The sequence below is a fragment of the Hippoglossus stenolepis genome, chromosome 14 (assembly GCF_022539355.2).
Source record: "Hippoglossus stenolepis isolate QCI-W04-F060 chromosome 14, HSTE1.2, whole genome shotgun sequence".
NCBI lineage: Eukaryota > Metazoa > Chordata > Actinopteri > Pleuronectiformes > Pleuronectidae > Hippoglossus > Hippoglossus stenolepis.
Genome location: NC_061496.1, coordinates 1,466,124 through 1,485,217, shown reverse-complemented (window position 1 = coordinate 1,485,217; position 19,094 = coordinate 1,466,124). Strand labels below are relative to the sequence as shown.

At 46.5% G+C, this 19,094-nt stretch overlaps 1 protein-coding gene across 10 annotated transcripts in view; it reads right to left on the bottom strand.

Moving 5' to 3' along the window:
* Nucleotides 1–14,490: 14,490 nt before the first annotated feature.
* mast2 (microtubule associated serine/threonine kinase 2) overlaps nucleotides 14,491–19,094 on the bottom strand; it is a 112,853-nt gene continuing 108,249 nt past the window's right edge. For all 10 annotated transcript variants that reach the window (XM_047342807.1, XM_047342808.1, XM_047342809.1 and 7 more), the window contains one exon: nucleotides 14,491–18,790. In XM_047342807.1, coding sequence (XP_047198763.1) covers nucleotides 17,324–18,790 — 1,467 coding nt within the window. In that variant the 3' untranslated portion in view covers nucleotides 14,491–17,323. The remainder of the gene's footprint in view (nucleotides 18,791–19,094) is intronic.

The following is a 19,094-nucleotide window of genomic DNA, read 5'->3' as shown; positions in this document are numbered from 1 at the left end:
AATTGCTTTAACCCTCATTGAAGAATTGAGAAAGAATATTTTTTGTTTTAATTCTACCTGTTTTATTAAAGCACCTAAAACTGCATTTCAGTGCTATTATCAATATTATTGTTATTATCATTATTTCATCATTCATACAATAAGATGCTCTTTTCTATTACAGTTTCTAAATATGTGCAGTAAACATGAAATATGCTTTAGTTCACATGCTCTTTATCAATATGATTCATTTAGCTTTAAAGATTGTACGTGTTGTGTATGTGGTGTGTGACAGCTGTGTTATATATATTATAATATATGTTATATATATTTATATTCATATGTATAACATATATTATAATCCAAATATTATTATTATTATTATAAAAATACCAAATAGATTGTAATATATACTCTAGTTTCAGTTTGTCGTTGTGTCTCCTTCTCTTTCTCTTTTTCTAAATCTCCTCCAGGATTTTATTCTCTTGTTTCCAGCAGATTCTTTGAAAGCAGATGATTTGATTCAGTTGAACTAGTTTCACACACAGGAAACATTTTCCTATTTCCTTTTCATACAAAACAACTAATAGACAATAAATATTAATGCCAGGAGACTGAAGTCCTTGTTAAGAAAGAGATTCTTGTCGTTCCCCATCTCTTTCTACTGCGTACTGTTATTTAATCCCCCCCCCACCCCACCCCCCACGTCCTCTCATCTCCTCCATCTTGTGGAAATCAGTTCTTTTCGGGACTTGACAAACGCAGGAGTCAAACTCCGGTCACCAGTTCCACAACAGCAGGGGACAGGCAGCGCTGCGAGCGGGAATCGGATCCGTTTCGTTTCATCTCTCCACTCGCACAGAAAACTGTGACACCGAGCAGCAGAAAAAAACATGGATGCTGAGAATGTGGGTTCAGACGGAGGCCACTGAGGTAACGAGAGGGGCGAGCGAGGCAGGAAGTTGTTGACAGCTCTCTCTCTCTCTCTCTCTCTCTCACATCCTCTCGGCTCTGAAGTCCGACACTCGGAGCCAGAAGCAGCAATTACCAGCGAATGATTGCAACCTGTTGTTGTCAATGATTCACCATAAAATCACCGTTTCTCAGCTCATTGGAGAGAAGTTCCCCGTCGCAGGTTATTGTTAAAGCTGCAGGAGCCAATCGATGAGCGGCGCTCGGGGCTCCCGCTCCATCACTTCATTACTCCGCTGTCAATCAATGCAAAACACATTTTTAGGAAAGCAGATCGATGCGGAGGTGACTTAACTGACGGAAGGGACTGTTACCTGACACACACACACACACACTGAAAGACAGACACACAAATATGCACACCCACGCACACAGCTGCAGGGAAACATGTTGTATTGATCATGATACAGTTTAATACGACTCTGCAGGTTAAGAAGTTTGTTTAGTGTTTGTGTTTGTGTTGACAAACAGTGTGTCGAGTCACAAGGACACACACACACACATAAATACATAAAGCACAAACATCCACACACATATGAATATTCACAATGAAATTATCTGTTTTTCAAGGGTTTGTCTGTGTGTGTGTGTGTGTGTGTGTGTGTGTGTGTGTGTGTGTGTGTGTGTGTGTGTATGTGTGTGTGTGTGTGTGTCCGAGCAGTGTGACAGTGACACATTACAGTTACACAGCAGATTAATTAAACTGGCACCTCCTGTTCACACTTAAAGAAGAGAGGGATGAGAAAAAAGGGAAGGTTAAAAGATAATGAAACGATACACAAGACCTCTGTGATACTCATCTCAGACACACTCAGACACACACAGACACACACACACAGACACAACACACACACACACACACACTCTGGGGATCATCTGTCATTGGCTGGAGGGATGAAGATGGTGTAATAGTTCTGTAACCATTATGAAAGGTGTAGAATAATTGACCTCTGCGTGCTGATTGATCCGATGATGACAGATAGGACGGATCACGTGACCCCACCTGTGTGTGTGTGTGTGTGTGTGCGTGTGTGTGTGTGCGTGTGTGTGTGTGTAAAAGCAGCTGAAGGACATGTTAACTTTATCTCGGTGTCTCTCAGCGAGGTGTTGGCTGAGGCGGCTGCCGTCGCCGTGGTGACCTGCGAGCTGCGTCTGCAGTTCCTCACCCGGTTGTATAAACATCCTCCTGAGCTCCGTCCTGTCAGGCTGACACACTGCAGGCAGAACGCACGCTCACGTGCACACGCACAGACTCTCACAGGTAACAGAGTCAAGTGTGTTTGTTCTTGCATCAGAAACCACAGCGGGCAGTTGAAGTGCTTTAAGCCGGTGGATTATCTCAGGGATATTCCTGGTTTTGAATGTTTGGATGAACACCGCGGTTGCCCCGGGCAACCGGCGTTCCTCCTGAGCTCTAAGTACAGCACGTCCTCAACAATGCTAAGAATGACACACATCTGTGAGGAGGAGTTAAGCCCCTGAACGGAGGTAAATCACAGAGAGGAGTTCAGCAGAGGAGCGAAGAACAAAAAAGTGAACGGTGCTGTAAACAGAGACAAATCTACACAGCAACACTTTCTGATCTGAGACTCATAACTCAACGTGTTTACATCGTTTTAACTCTTCAGTTCTCGAGGTAAAGGTTCCGTGTGGTTCCCTCTGATCTGCTACTGAGGATCATGTAGTTAATTCTATTTGTGTCTTTTGAAAAAACATCTTCAGAGTCTTTTCAAACTATTGCTGCAGAAAATTCAGAATTTCCTCCCGATAAACACAACTTTGAGAATAAATCACAAAATGTAGATCTTCCAGTGACTTTACAAAACTACGTTTACAGACGTATATAGACAAGACAGACGTTGTGTATGAAACTGTGGAGAAACTGAACCTCAGTACCAGACACTGAGGCTCAGTGGATTCTCTCGACACTAAACAACACAGAGCATCAGCTTCTGTTCTTTTTGTTTCTCCGAGGATCTACGACCAGATCCAGATCCAGATCCAGCGTCTTCAGGCTCCGTCCAGCTGCTGCTGCATTTAGAATGAGGGCGTGACACCTTTCACACCTTCACAGCTGAAACTGGTTCAAGCTCAGTTGAGTGGGTGTGTGTGTGGGCGGGACTTTGACACCAGGCCCCGCCCCTGATTGTTACTGCACCGACTCGGACCAGATGCGTAACATGGCAGCGTTTGTTTCTGGAGGAAGAGGAGACGCGTCGTCCATCTGTATTTACAGTTTATCAAATCAACTCCACTTTGTATTTTTCTATAAAAGAAGAATAAACGACTTCTGGACGCTGTCTGTTCATCCCCTGTTTTGCAGCTCTGACGTGTTGCAGCTCTGACGTGTTGCAGCTCTGACGTGTTGCAGCTCTGACGTGTTGCAGCTCTGACGTGTTGCAGCTCTGACGTGTTGCAGCTCTGACGTGTTGCAGCTCTGACGTGTTGCAGCTCTGACGTGTTGCTGCTCTGACGTGTTGCTGCTCTGACGTGTTGCAGCTCTGACGTGTTGCAGCTCTGACGTGTTGCAGCTCTGACGTGTTGCTGCTCTGACGTGTTGCTGCTCTGACGTGTTGCTGCTCTGACGTGTTGCTGCTCTGACGTGTTGCTGCTCTGACGTGTTGCAGCTCTGACGTGTTGCAGCTCTGACGTGTTGCTGCTCTGACGTGTTGATGCTCTGACGTGTTGCAGCTCTGACGTGTTGCAGCTCTGCTTTGCGAACATTGATAACGTGGAAGTCCAATGAGCGGTCGGGTTCCAGACTCGTTGGTGTGAAGAGCTTCAACAAACCTCTGATGAACTTTCTTCATCAGACGATAAACAGACCCTCGTACTCGGTCGTTAAATAAAACATGTTGCTCAAATATTCTTCTTTAATTGATTTGAATGAATTCTTCAAGGACCTGAACAACACAGTTAATAAGCCAGAATTTAACAGAATGTTATCAGCCCCCAGAAACAAGGAACATGAATTCTTTATACAGTTCTCATCTGTTCTCAGTCACTACAGGTTCACATCCAGAGAACTTTCTCTGGGCCGAGTACCTGACACGAATACGAACCAGAAGGTTTTAATAAGCCTCGGTCCTCCAGGGTAAGAGACTCAAAATCTGATTTGGGTCCCGGACTGAAGAAGTTTGAGAACTCGGCTCTGAAATCCCTCAACTACCGCTTCTATTTTTTATGGTTTTCTTACTGTACATCTACGATCTACATCTGAAAATTAACAAAAGTTGATTCAGTCTTTGAAGGTCTCAGCATAAATAAGCTGAATCCACTTGACAGATTTTCCTTTGAGGAACCAATTACTCTGAATTCATTACACGGCCAGAAAATGATCCAGAATATTTTATCTGAGTAACTGTTGCTCCGAGGCAGCGCGGCAGCGCGGGTTCGACGCCAGCGAGCGTTCACACATTTCACATTCAGTCATTTGTGGAATAAACCTGCAGGAGGCCGGACGGGTTTCTCAATGACACACACACACACACACACACACACACACACACACACACACACACACACACACACACACACACAGCTCAACCTTCACTGTACACGAGTCCATAAAAAGGTTGGGGGTTCAGGCAGTGATAAATTGATTATCTTACAGGTCAGCTGATCAATCGAGTTGTCGATCAATCCAAACAGAAAAGGACTAAATTGATCAGCAGCACATTAAATCCCAGCGAGCTCAGAGCAGTGAAGGTGACCTTGACTCAGGCCTCAAGGTGAATATTCAACTCAGCTCTGAAACCTGCTGCAGTTTATAAAGTAAAGTTCACTGTGAGGTGAACGTCTCTGAGCGACAGGAAACGACTGAAGACGAAGAAAGAAGACGACTCAGAGTCTGAAGCTTCACGTCTTTGTTCCATAGTTTCCTTTGATCTGTTACTTTGGTTTCACGTTGTAATTTAGGGACGAAAGAACGTACGTCCTGTCGTCATCACCTACATGGGCGGAGTCTACCTAGACTCTGATTGGTTTGTAGACAGAGTTTGACGTGGGCATGTTGTCAGGTGGGGGGTAGTCTGTTTGAATGGAGGAAATGAATAAACCCTCATCTGGTTGCCATGGTAACATGATGATGGTATTACTAGTAGTTCTACAGTACTCCACACTAGTTCAAATGCACCAAATGAACGTCCTCGTGGTTCAAACATTATATCGTCGGAGGTGAAGACTGCAGCTGCTTCTTCTTCTTCTTCTTCTTCTTCTTCTATTGTTTAATTCTGTCTCTACTTCCTGTGAAGTCCAAACTGTTCAACAAAGTGTTTTCACTGCAAAGCAACAGAACCTGGTTCAGTTTGATCCAGACCCAGAACTCCTCTTCTGCTCTGAGGAACCTTTCATCAGGTCTGAACCTGATGTTCAGCTTCAGACTGAAGCTCTGAACCAAACAAGGTGTGAACGGTTCCTCAGAGAACATGATTTATGGATCATAAACAATCTCCTGTAATAGAGTGAAAATATAAATATATGAACATCCCTGACAGTGACGGTTCGACTCCAGCAGCCTCCACTCGTCTGGTTCCAGTCGTTCACCAGATGTTTGTCTCTGCAGGGATCTGATCTCATTCAGTCACCAGAGCTTCACTGACCAGATCTGGATCAGAGTCTGAGATCCACTTCATCCTGAAGCTGTGGGATCAGCCTGAGGTCTCTGAGCAGACACACACACATCTGGACCGCCCCCTGGTGGCTGGCTGCAGTAAAGGTCATTAACCTCCTCCATGTTAGCAGATGGGACATGGACCAAATAAAAAAATCTAAGTAGACGTGCTGACAAACAAACAAACAAACAAACAAACACACAAACGTCATGCGGTGAAAACACAACCTGCTCACTGGAGCTAAGAATTGAGAAAACGTACTCACATGCTTTAATTTGAAAAACCAATAACAGGTTTTAATCTACTACACACAGACACACACACACACACACACACACACACACACACACACACACACACACACACACACACACACACACACACACACACACACACACACACACAAGAAAAGTCAAGCAGGCAGAAAATACTCCCACGTGCAGCTCCTATATTCTGTAAAGACTTCCTGCAATAATTAAACAGTAGTGAAAAGTAATTAAACACACACACACACACACTTACACTCTTGAGATCCACTTGAGTGATTTATGATTCTGAGCGAGACGCACACACACACACACACACACACACACACACACACACACACACACACACGGGTCTCAACACTCCTGTGTCCACTCTGCCACCCACACAGTCTCACTTAATAATGATAAATCTGGCGGAGGCCCTGACGTGCTGAATAATGGATGCTCGTCTCCGTCCCTGCAGTTTAAATATATACATATTACCACATGAATAATTAACACCTTCATTTCACAGCTGTCTTACACGACGGGGGGGAGAAGAGGACTCGGTCCGGCCTCTCTCGTCTGCGAGAGGCCGACACGTCGCTGTCGGACACACACACACACACACACACACACACACACACACACACACACAAACATCCACTGATTAACGACTCTGAATAATTAGATTCTTTTTATTTAGATCTGTGAAGAATTAGATTTATTTACTCGTTGGATAATGAGGAGACGATCAAGTTCAGTTCCAGACACTGAACTCGTTTCTAACAACAAGACTCTGATGAAGAAAGAATCTGCATCATAACTGAACTTTCTCTGATTTAAAAAGTCGTCTCATCAGGTTATTGGTACGAATCCCGGTTCCTTTGAGTTTGCATGTTCTTCTCGTGTTGTCAGTGTTTTCTCTCACAGTCCAAACACATGTAGATTCTCCATAAGTGTGAACTTGAAGCCCCTTTTTCCACAAGTCAAAAAACCCACAAACATCTGTTAACATCTGTCTTGTGTCTGCGATGAGAGCGACTCAGTTTACGGTGGAAACTCCTCTACTGGGAACGTGAAGTGGTTTTATCTGCGTTTAAAAACCTGCGTTAATCTGCTAATGTCGGTGTAAACGAGGTATTTGTGTGAGCGGCCATCTTGTGTGAGGCTTCTCGTCCAAATCAATCATGACCTTTAAAGGATAAACACACGTGCATCATCTTCACTTGTTCATGAACGTTTCCTCCCTCAGTCCTCGCTGTGAGGAAGGTCATAACCTGAGCGCCGCAGAGTTCAGGTGCCAACAGGAAACCGTCGCTCTCGAGGACCTGGGCCCATCAGCAGCGGAGGTGTTTCCTCTGCAGGGTCACATGACGCCGCTCAGGGCGAGGACGCACTCAGAAACCTGAGTTACATCACGAGTCAGGATGTAACCTGAGGGATAGTTTCTACCTCTGATGCTGCACAGCTCAGACTGTGTGTGTCTGTGTGTGTCTGTGTGTGTTAAATAATGGAGCTTGACTTGTTATCTGTGTGGTGTTTTCGGTGGAGAATTCCAAAGAAGTGAAATACAAGGACGGAGAATCTCACATCACAGACGGCAGAGAACACACACACTGGTGAACTCACAGGTGGAGTTCAGCACATCAACACACACACACACACACACACATCGACAAGCACAATCTCAATCTCACTGCCTCCACACTGTATATATACCCCCCCCTACATGCCCTCTATCTACAGATGAAGTGCTAGGAGTAGGAGAGTGTGTGTGTGTGTGTGAGTGTGTGTGTGTGAGTGTGAGTGTGTGTGTTGATCGTTCTTCAGACCAGTTTAAACCTGTTTATGTGAAGGAAACATTTCAAACACATCAGGATTCGTGGTTGACTCTGATATCAGCTCCTGATTGGATGATATGAAAGATAAAGATAAGAGCACATGTTCATTACTGGGTCACGTGACTCGTCATGAAACATCAGGACCCGAGGCTGCGTTACACACCGGGCCAGACCCCCCCGACCTGGACCACCACTAAATCTCATGGAACCTGGTTTAGTAGTTTTGTGTGTCAACACCATCCTTGGCAGCGGTAACATGACATCACCTGATGTAGCTGCAGATGGTGACGTCACCTTATCGGTCAAACTGCTTCACCTTGAATCCAAACGTCTCCTTCCACCTTCAGCTGGACCCTAACCCTGCAGCGTCCTGCTCCGACTCCACCGTGAAGCTCCGAGGGGACGAGTGCTCCAGCTGGAAACCAGAGCAGTGATATCACAGAGAATCTGAAGTCTCCAGCCGAGCAGCTTGGATTTGACTTCTTCTGCAGGGAGACGGAGTTAAAAGCGAGTGAACATGTAGAGCTGCAGGTTTTCAGAGTAGAAGTGAAGCTGCCAAACAGCCGGTGAGATGGACCGTTGATCAAAGTGCGTCGCTCTCCGGCTCCGTCGCTCTCCGGCTCCTCGCATCTTTTTTGACAGAATTACCAAATGCCCACGAGGCGAGAGAAGCAAATCAATTATTCTGTATCATCTGCCGATGGCGAGAGAACTTCCCACAAACACACATCTCTGACATCCCAGAATAAGCATCTTCATCCTCATTAAACACACAGTGAACATCTCATACATGAACCTGAACACGCTCATCATGTCATTACGACTTTGAGCCAAAACAAGTGAAGCTGAGACGTTAAATATCTGACGGATTTAAACACACAGAGATGTAAAGAAAATATAAAATCACCTTTAAAACATGAATCAATAACAATTTAATCAGTGAATAAAATCTAGTTACAGCTCATGTGTTCCTGATTCAGTCTCGTTCCTCTGATTGTTTGTGTTCTTCAGGCTGGAGCAACGTTAATATGACAAATGAATCATAAATATCAGTCCTGTGAATATGTCTCATTTGACTTATTTCCTGGCAGCTGATCCAGATCCACACACACATCATCCAAACATGACAGAGAGTAATAAGGATGTTGCTCCTTGTTGACAAACTGTGATTTGTGAATATGAACAAATGAAATGTAATTGATTGAGATACTTTGAGAAATCAACTGAAGGCAGTAAAAGTAATTAACTTCTAGTAAAGTCTCCTGCTCTGTAGTAAAGATCCTGCTCTGTGGAACCCGCTCCACAGAGCGGGTTCCACAGAGCAGGTTCCACAGAGCAGGTTCCACAGAGCAGGTTCCACAGAGCGGGTTCCACAGAGCAGGTTCCACAGAGCAGGTTCCACAGAGCAGGTTCCACAGAGCAGGTTCCACAGAGCAGGATCCACAGAGCGGGTTCCACAGAGCGGGTTCCAGAGAGCAGGATCCACAGAGCAGGTTCCACAGAGCGGGTTCCACAGAGCAGATTCCACAGAGCAGGATCCACAGAGCAGGATCCACAGAGCAGGTTCCACACAGATGATGGGAAATGACTGTGAGTGAAATGAGGCTGTGAAGAAACAGATCATCTAATTAAATTTAATTCCTGGTTCTTTTTAGGTGTTTGGAGCTTTTGGAAGTTGGTGAACAGCTTATTGATTGATCACTGCCCCCTTCTGTCCTGGAGTGTGAATCCAATCAGTCTTAGTTTGGTGTAATTCCTCTAAAGGCCACTAGGAGGACACAGATTTTAAAAAGAAGCTGGTCAAATGGATGCAGTGGATTTGAATCATTGTTTTTCACTTGTGATTGATTGATTAGTTGATTGATTGATTGGTTGATTGATTAGTTGATTGATTGATTGATTGATTTAATCAGTGGAAATGTGGCTTCTCTCAAATATGACAAAAGTACAAACATGAATCATTAAATCATAAACAATATAAGATATACGAGACAACAGTGCAACAAATGAAAACTAAAAGTATTAAATACTAATATGAATGTATAATATATATTTCTGACTCTATGGCCGTGGCTTTCTACAGTAAAGTATGAAATCCATGAGGAGAATCATTTTAAACGAACCACTTGAAAGCTGCGTTCTCTGCTCAGCAGATTGTAAAAACACTTTCCACTGATTGGAGAAGCTTCGTGTTTTATGAAGACGTGTGCGTCTCTAATCTGATCAAACAGTGCCCCCCTATGGTGTCATGTGTAATCTACATTCCATCGCCCCAGAGCCCCCGCTGGTAAGTGAATATCACTTGTTCTGCGGCTCATTGACTGACATTGATGAAGCACAGAGGGTCAGAGGTCAGAGGTCATCGCCACAACACGGGCGAGAGCAGAGGAGTCATGGGACGAACAGCTGAGCTGAGGAAAACACATGAGGAACCAGAGAGAGGGGGTGGGGGAGAGAGAGAGAGAGAGAGAGACAGAGAGAGGGGGAGAGAGATAGAGAGAGAGAGAGAGGGAGAGAGAGAGAATCTGTGTGTGTGTGTGTATCTCTGTGAGGATGAGGCTTTGTGGTTTTACTTTTCTTTCTACTAGTTTTGTTTATATATTCAATTAAATATCTATAAAGTTTTTAATATAATTGTGTAAATTACTGATTCAGTTTCAGAGTAAGTTTGTGAAAGTAAAGTAAAATTAAAAACTCTTTTTCAATAAACTTCACAACACAACTTTGAAATAAAACACAAACTGATTCATCACATGGAGTCTGGACTTTTAAATGTTCATGTACACAAACACAAACACACACACACACACACACACACACACAGACACACACAGACATAATGATGTTTCTCTGCAGACCAACTGTCTCTGATGGAGACGTCAGAGTCTTCAAACAGAGAGCGAGCGAGAGAGTGAGGTTAAAAATGAATGAAGGAATGAACAGAGAGAGAGAGACTGAGAGGGAAGAGAGAGAAGAAGAATGATGGATGGAGGAGGAGGAGGAGGATGAAGAGGAGGATGAGGATGAAGAGGAGGATGAGGATATAGAGAGGAGGATGAGGATGAAGAGGAGGATGAGGAGGGTCCACATCAACCGCTCAGACAAACAAAGAGAGAATCTGAGAACACAGAGATGAGAGATAAAGAGAACGATGAAGAGGAACGAGAGTCTCTGGACTGAGGAAGAGGAAAGTGAGGGATGAGACAAAGAGAAAGATTCTCAGCAGCAGCAGCAGCGCCCCCTACAGGACAAACACTGAGGGGGGTGTTCATCTCAGGAAATTTGATTTGACCAAAACTCTGGATTCATGTATAAAATAATAAGAATAATATCAAATAGAACTTTATCTCACATGTGAGTCGAAGATGAACAAACTCACAAGAAGCTCGTGTGTGAACATTCATCACGTTAGAATCTGTTCATGTTGTCGGAGCCACGTTAAGTTTATTTATTGTTCTTTCCTCCGTCGTCATGAGAACAGAAACCGTCCCTGACCTCAAACTCCTTCATCGGCCTCACTCACCGACTTTATTCTTTTTCTTATGTTTATTTTGGAATAAAACAAAAACAGAACCTGAAACCTGAAATCTGCTGTTTGTGTGTTTTTATATTTTACATGTGATAAATGAGATTTAAAAAAAAAGAGAGAACGTCGGAGTAAATAAATGAAATTAATGCAAATGTGTGTGTGTTTGCAATCTTCACAAACACACAGAGCGAGAGGCACATCTGTATTCAGTACAGGTGTGTGTGTGTGTGTGTGTGTCTCTCTCTCCAGGGTGCTGCATGGCCGTGCTGTGAGGACGGGATCTTTATCTTGGCTGACGACCCAATCAATCAGTCCGACAATGATGGAGACGCAGAGTGCTGCACACATGCACACACATGTGCACGTTCACACACACACACACACACACACACCAGGAGCTTTTAACCCCTTCCTATCAGTCCTTTGTTGAACAGCAGCGTCTTTGTTCACACAGTCGGGATCCAGGTCTTTGTCAGGAACTGATTGTGTGTCTGTGGTCTCACCTTTCAGACACACAGACACACACACACACCGATGAGGACGTCAGGTCACGACCGACCATCTGATGTCAAAAGATCTGAAATGTGGAACAGGCCTTAAAAGTGAGGAATAAAAACTTTAAATCAATTCTCAACTTTACTGGAAGAGAAGCTGAAATGTGAATAATCTCTAATTCTCCATCTGAGGAATCGGGCGGCTGCGTTTTGGACGAGCTGTAGTTTATGACTCGGTCTCAGTTCAGAGCTGATTCGTCACAGAGCTCAAACTAAACTCATTTCACCCTTCTCTTCCTTCCCCAGGAAACAAACAGGCCCAACATTTCCCAGGATTCATTGCACTTCAGTGTTTTTCAAAGAGGAAACGGTGCCGACAAGTGACGAGACGTCCAAAGCTTAAGTAAGGGAACGTCCGTCCATCTCAGTTTGGCCTTCGCGGCCTCGGCCCATGAAGGAGGCGGTCTTTGTGGGCGGGTCGACCACGCCCCTGAACTGAGACGCAGCCACGGTCTAAACCAAATGAAAACATGAAGAAGATTCTCTCAGTTTCTCCTGATTAAAAACAATCTGCTGCTTCTAGGATTTATTCTGACGAGCAGCAGCGTCCGTCTTCTCTTCCTCTTCCTTCACCTCAGAGGAAACTTCCTGCTCTATTAGTCTCACAGGCGTCCTCGTCTCCGGTGCGTTGGGACGTTACAGGAAACATACATCACCACAACAGGCCTCATTAAGTCCACCTGCTTCCTACAGAGACCAATTAGAAGTGAGGTAATGTCCCTCTGCCAGATCCCGACCAATCAGGAGGCAGGTTCACCGCAGTCCGCTCGTTAATGAAGTAAGTTTGATCTTTGTTCTGCTCTGATGATGATGAATGAATGATGAAGCAATAACAACAAAACATGAACTATTTGTTTGAATTGTCCTGATTCAGCGTCTTCATGGGTCGACCTCGAAGGACGAACTGAAGCTCAATGGATCCTGGGAAGGATCTGCACATCGTAGCCTTCGATCTCGAGGACGGACGGACACGTGTGAAGGAGCCTCCGAGATGTTAACTGTGACGCCATCGCTCCTGAGTCCCAGCTGAGGGGCTCCTTAAGGTTCTAGTCTCAAACCAAAAGCAGCGTGGGATCATGGGACTTGTCTTCATCGAGTTGAACCAGCAGCTAAAGACGAGACTTTCAGGGATTCAAAAATCCATCAACGGAAAATAAACGCGTTTTTTTTGCTCATTTAACACGAGTTTATCAAATCAGTTGTTTCTGCTCATTCAATTTTTCCTTCATCCTATTCTCTCAGTTCTTCCTCCTCTTCCTCCCGTCTCCTTTCCTGCTCCTGTCATCTCCTCACCTCTTCCTCTCCATCTACTCTTCCACTCGTCTTCCTCTCCTGCTCCTGTCATCTCACCTCTTCCTCTCCTGCTCCTGTCATCTCACCTCTTCCTCTCCTCACCTCTCCATCTACTCTTCCTCTCCTCCAACCGGGAATGCATTTGCCCGGTCATGTAGAGCCGTGTCAGAGCGAGACGAAGCTGGCAATTCATCACCGAGCGCTGCCTCCTGTCACTGCTGCTCCAGTCTCTTTCCTGTGTGAGAGTGTATGTGTGTGTGTGTGTGTGTGTGTGTGTGTGTGTGTGTGTGTGTGTGTGTGTGAGTGCTGTCAGAGCTCCTCCACCACCACCTCCACCCCCCCTCAGGGCCTCCAGTAAAGACTGAGAGGCCCTTCGCTCTCTGGCAGCTCCCTGCAGACGCCTGGATGGATGGAAGGAGACGGTGGAAGGACGGGTGAGGCAGAGGAGGGGAGGTGGGCTGGGTGGGGTGTGTGTGTGTGTGTGTGTGGGGGGGACCCAATTATCCCAGAACGTGACGGTCGGTGGTGTTTAAATCAGGCGCCGTGACCCTTGACCTCAGCAGTCGATTGGCGGGAGAGTGAGGTTCTTCAATGAGAAGCTAATGGAGTTCTGTTTTACTGACGTTTCATCCTCGGCCCTGCGGCGCTGCACGGATTAGTCATTACCCCCTCGCTGCAGCTCTAGTCTGAGGAGCGTGAAGACGCCTGAAGCCTCCTGCAGCGTCCAGCAGCTGGTTGCTGCCGCTGCAGCTCCATTGGAGCTGCAGCCACTTTACTGATCACACAGACGACTTAGTGGCTCTTTTCTGCTCTGAAAGGACGTGATGAGAACAAACGACCGGGAATCAAACGTGTGGCATGAACCAGAGCGAGGGGGGGGCGGGGATAAAAAGCTATAATACACTCTAAAAATACAACTGGATGCGACTCGTATTTTCTCACCTCTTCTCTTCTCGGTTTATAAGAGAATTAGTTTGACGTCAGCAGGGAGAAGAGTTCTCCTCCAGCAGCAGAGACGAGGACCAAGTGTAAAGTTACAAGATGAACTCAGGAGAAGTTCAACTAGTTTAACATGTGATTGTTTGTGGAGGAAAGAAACAAGTTTTTACATGTTGTTCTTGCAGTGAAACTAAAGTTCAGCAGCCGAGTCACAGAATCAGTGAGAAAAGAGAAAATCACATTTTCAACCTTTAAAACTCAAACCAAAGTTTGTGTGAAAGAACAAAAATAGAAACGTGTTTTTCCTCCGAGGAATCGTCTCCAGTAAAAAATAGATGAGACTAAAAAGCAACTGGATGATTTTTTAGAGTGCAGCAGTTTTCAGTCTTTTCACGACTTCATGTCCAGAAGCTGAAATCTTTCCCCAAATGTCGCCTTAATGTAAAAAGCGTCACGTGACGCATAAAAGACGACGATAAAACAGAGTGAGAGAAAAAAAACACATCGTAAAACACACGGAGCTGTACATAAAAAAAACTTTATTATTGTCGTAAGGTAAGATTGACAACAACATGCGTTTACCACAATAAAAAATAAAAAGATATTGCACTGGTTTTACTCAGCAATGTTTTTATCTCACTCAAGCTTTTTACGGTGCACGGCTGAATCTTCCTCCTCCTCCTCTTCATCACTCGTGTGTCACAGAGAAAACACACAACATGGAAACACTGAAATACTGCAAACGTCTGTCGAGGCAGTGAAAAGGTGTTTTCTGCTGCTCGGCCGCCGCACTCAGACTAACTGAATGTGTGTGTGTGTGTGTGTCTGTGTGTGTGTGTGTCAGTGGCCATTAGGCTTCACCTCGTACCTTTTCATACCGACAGTCACAAGTTTGATTCCTCTGGAGCGTCTCAGGAGTCAGACTCTCAACTCGCTCTGATCCATCACTCGAACACAGAACAAGTGAAACTCCGCTGAACGTGGCCACAGAGCAGCAGAGGTGCATGATGGGTAAACACAGGCTGGAGGTCGGACAAAAGTGTAACCGAACGGGACGACACAGAGGAGCCGACCTTGTGTGTCTGTGTGTGTGTGTGTGTGTGTGTGTGTGTCTGTGTGTCCAACAGGCTCTGGGCTTTAGATTAATGACTCCACCAGGGAAACTGACACTTGCTTCAGTCTCCAGCAGATGGCTGCACCATCATCTTTTACACACGGGAGAAAGTGTGTGTGTGTGTGTGTAGTCAAACTGGCATCGCTACGTTAGATGACTCACACTTTGATCTGTGTGTGTGTGTGTGTGTGTGTCGAGAGCGAATCCAGTTAATCAGACGAATGAAGTTTTCAGGCACGAACGTTTGATTTGTCTTGAAGAACAATGAAGTAATGAAGACATTTCTAATTTCCCACAAACCTACGTTTGTATTTCTTGTAACACACCGAGGCCTGAACGCACGGAGGCCTGAGGAGGTCTGATTGCTACAGGCAACAAGTTCCATCAACGAAAATAACACAGAAACCAAACAGAAACCACATGTAAACACGACAGAGTCAGTTCCTCGGAGTCCGTTCAACTGGAGTCAGAGAACTGTGATGTCAGCAAACACACAAACACCGAGGGAGGCGTCGCTCGTCACGGACGCACAACGAGGACGTGGACCTGCTTCGGAGAAACAGCCGGAAACGTTCTGCAACATGTGACTCGGACCAAAACAAAAACTGCAAGCGAAACGTACGAGAGGAATGAAGGACGAGAGGAAAATCAATGTTGGATATCGAGAAATAAACGGGAGGAAATTACATTTCGTTTTTTCAAAAACAAAAAAAAGCAACAGAAGAACCGAACACACACACACACACACACACACACCAGTCACTGATTAACTTTTAGAGATTTTTGTCTATTTATCTGACAAAATAAAAGTTTTGTGCCAAACCTGATGTCTGATACACACACACACGCACACACACACACTCTCTCTCAGGGTATAAAACAGGAGTACAACAGATAAATACTCTTATATATACACATAACCATGCACAGATGAGCGTCTCCCTCACACCAACACAAAGTAAAGTCTGGTGACTTCACAGGATTTGACTGAAAACACAGCGACTTGGTCCAGATAGAAAACAAAAGGCTGTCGGGGCAGGAAGTGACGGAGTTGGTGGTCGGACAACGTTTCTCAGGTCGGATCCTTCGCTGCAGCTCAGGACCCAGAAACTCACAAGATGTAAACCCTCATGTCTTTGTGTTGGGAACTAAACGTTTGGTAAATGACAGAGACGTGAAGAGCAGGAGCCTCTCGAGGGACGTTAGGGCCCCAGGAGAAGGGACCTGGGCCCTCGTCTAACCATGCTAATGCTAATATGCTAGGTCAAGCCTCAGCGTGTTTATAGAATCTGAATCTTTACTTTGAGGAAATTTAATAACTGCAGCTCAATGTTTAATCTTCCTGTGCCGACGTTTTGTCCTTTTAACTCGTGAAGCGACGGTTTTAATAAAAATGAGCAGGGACGAATAAAACGCTGAGAAAATCTGAGAATTTATACTAACGATTAAAAGTCGATCGTGTAGCATCTTAGCTAACGATCACATGTTGAGCTGGAGGAGATTTGTTTAGTCGGTGTTTTCCAAATATGTGAAAATCGACTCAGAAACTAACCGGCCACAGTGAACGTGGAGTAAAGATCCAGAGTTCAGACACAGTCTTTACAATCTGTGCCTCTTGCCTCCGTCTGCACTCGTCTGTCAAACCTCGATCGAATCCAACATTCACAAAGAGTTCTGTAAACTGCCTGTGAGTCTGAGCTGAGGGAAACACCTGCAGGGTCGGATCCTCGGGGCCCGGAGCAGAATCTGCTTTGTCCTGGTTCTGGACGCTGACTGTACAATGACTAAGATTTACACTAAACAAACTGTAATGCGTTCACGCAGTTTGCTAATCGTACGCTGGGCGCCCCCTGCTGGCTGAGAACGCGCCACAGGGAGGAAGGGATGAGAAGACGAGTGTCTCTGTTGAACATGAAGTTGATGAAGCAGCAGCAGGAAACTGGGAGTGAGGACGCTGTGTTGGTTTGTGCACGAACCACCGAGCTCGTTACTTCCAGCCCCTTAAAAGAAAGAGAAAGACGAGGCTCCTCGTGTTTTTTGGTCGAAACGCAGGAACCGAAGCGTCTGGAATGGAAAGAGGTCGACCACATGTGACCGCGCTCCGCCTCCCTCCACGTGGTGAAAGTCAAAGTCTCTGTTTCACTGTGAAGTTCTGATTCTGTTGTTTCCGTCCAAACATGCAGCGAGAGGGTTTTAGAACCTGCGGCCGACACTGACTCACGTGATCTGTACATTCTGCTGCTACGTCTTCTTGGTGGTTGCTTTGTCTCGTGGCGAGGAGCAGGCGGACATGGCGGCGGTCGCAGTTGTTGTCTGGGGTTCGAACCTCTTGCGCTGTGGCTCAGATGCTGCAGTGGCGGGGAGGCTTGTCGCTCCCACCCGCTGTGCAGGCGTGGCGGCGTTCTCCCGACTCACAGACCCTGATGTGGGTCTGTCTGGGCGGTCGGGGACGTCCTTGCAGGACGGCGGCGCCGGGGCTGCGAAGTCTTTTTGGGTCGAGGGTTTGGCCGATGTCTGCGAGACGGTCAGCGACGCTACTCGCTCAGTTCTCTGTGGAGCTGGCGACTGAGGGGCAGGAAGCGGTTTGGAGGGAAACGAGTCAGTTGATGGTTTCTGGTCCTTCGGGTCTGCAGCCGTGGTCAGTTTGACGGGACAGAGAACGCTCTTTGCTACGATCGCCAGCTGGGACGCCACTTTGTCCACGCCACTCTCAGGGGGCGGGACTGGAGAGCTTGAACTGGAGTTGGAGCTTGAGGTGGATGACGGCGACACACTCACAGTTGCAGCCACAGCGGCGCAGAGTCTCCGGTTGTCTGCCTCCTTCTTCTCCTTCGGTACGCCGGGGGAGGAGCAGGAGGCGCGGGGGGTTTCAGTGGTTTGGTCTGTCGTACCCGTGGTCTCACTCGTGGTCGCTCTGCAGTCTGTGGCGCTCGTGGTCGCCCTGCAGTCGGTGGCGCTTGCAGTGATGGCGGTCGATGGGGTTTTAGGGCTGTCCAGGTTTCTGTCTGCAGCTCTGGACTCTGATGGTCCAGTTCTCGCTCTGAGACTCCTGGAGTCGGGCGGAGTTGCGGGTTTGAGGAACATGTCTCTGCTGACGGAGATGAACGCACTGCCTGGCGTGGAGAAGGGGAGGGGGCCCTGAGCTGGTTTAGTGGTGGCGCCCTGCTCCAGAACCTTCCTCTCTTGTCTCAGAGCGTCTTCTGAGGACGCGGCAGAGCCTCCCTCTCTCAGTCCAGACTTTGTCTCTGTAAGCGAGGGGAGGGGCTGCCTGGCTGCCAGCGAGGGCCCTGTGTGGGTGAAAGTGGCGTGAGGCGTGCAGGGGGAGAGGCAGAGGGACGGCAGGGTGCCTCCGGGGCCTGTTCTCACAGTGGTGGGCCTGAGGAGGGGAGGAGTGGTGAAGGTCGTCCCCCTGCGTCCGTCCTGGCTGTCCTCTGAGCCCTCATCCGTCTCGTCCTCAGACGAGTCCACCTCGTGAATGGCGTCTTGCTTCTGCAGCGACTCTCTCCGCTCGGCCCGGTCCTGCCGGATGGCCGACAGCTTGTCCTTCAGTTTGCTCTTCCCGGGGGCGAGGCCCAGAGAACCGGAGATCAGGCCGCCGTCGCCCTCCTGACGTCCCAACTTCCTAGATGAGGAGGACGAGTGCTTCTGCAGGCTGCCCGTCTCCACGCCACGACCGGCCGAGGACAGAAGCCCCTCGCTGGCCGACTCCTACAGGTCAGAGAGGAAAATAAAACAGCGTCAGACATCAGAGGCTTAAATTCAGCTCATTAGGAAGATTTAGTTTGTGTCGTATCTGTTTCCTGTAGCAGGTCGTCAGAATAAAATAAAAACCTCTTTCTCAGGTTTAAATTTAATTGGCTTCCGGCTAAGCTAAACTAAACTAAAATAACCCTTTATTAATCCCAAAATGGGAGACACTACATTGATCATGACTTCATATCTTTAGACTGATATTGTGTTTTGATGTTTTTAACTCTTAACACTTAAATGATATATTCTTATAGAAGCATCC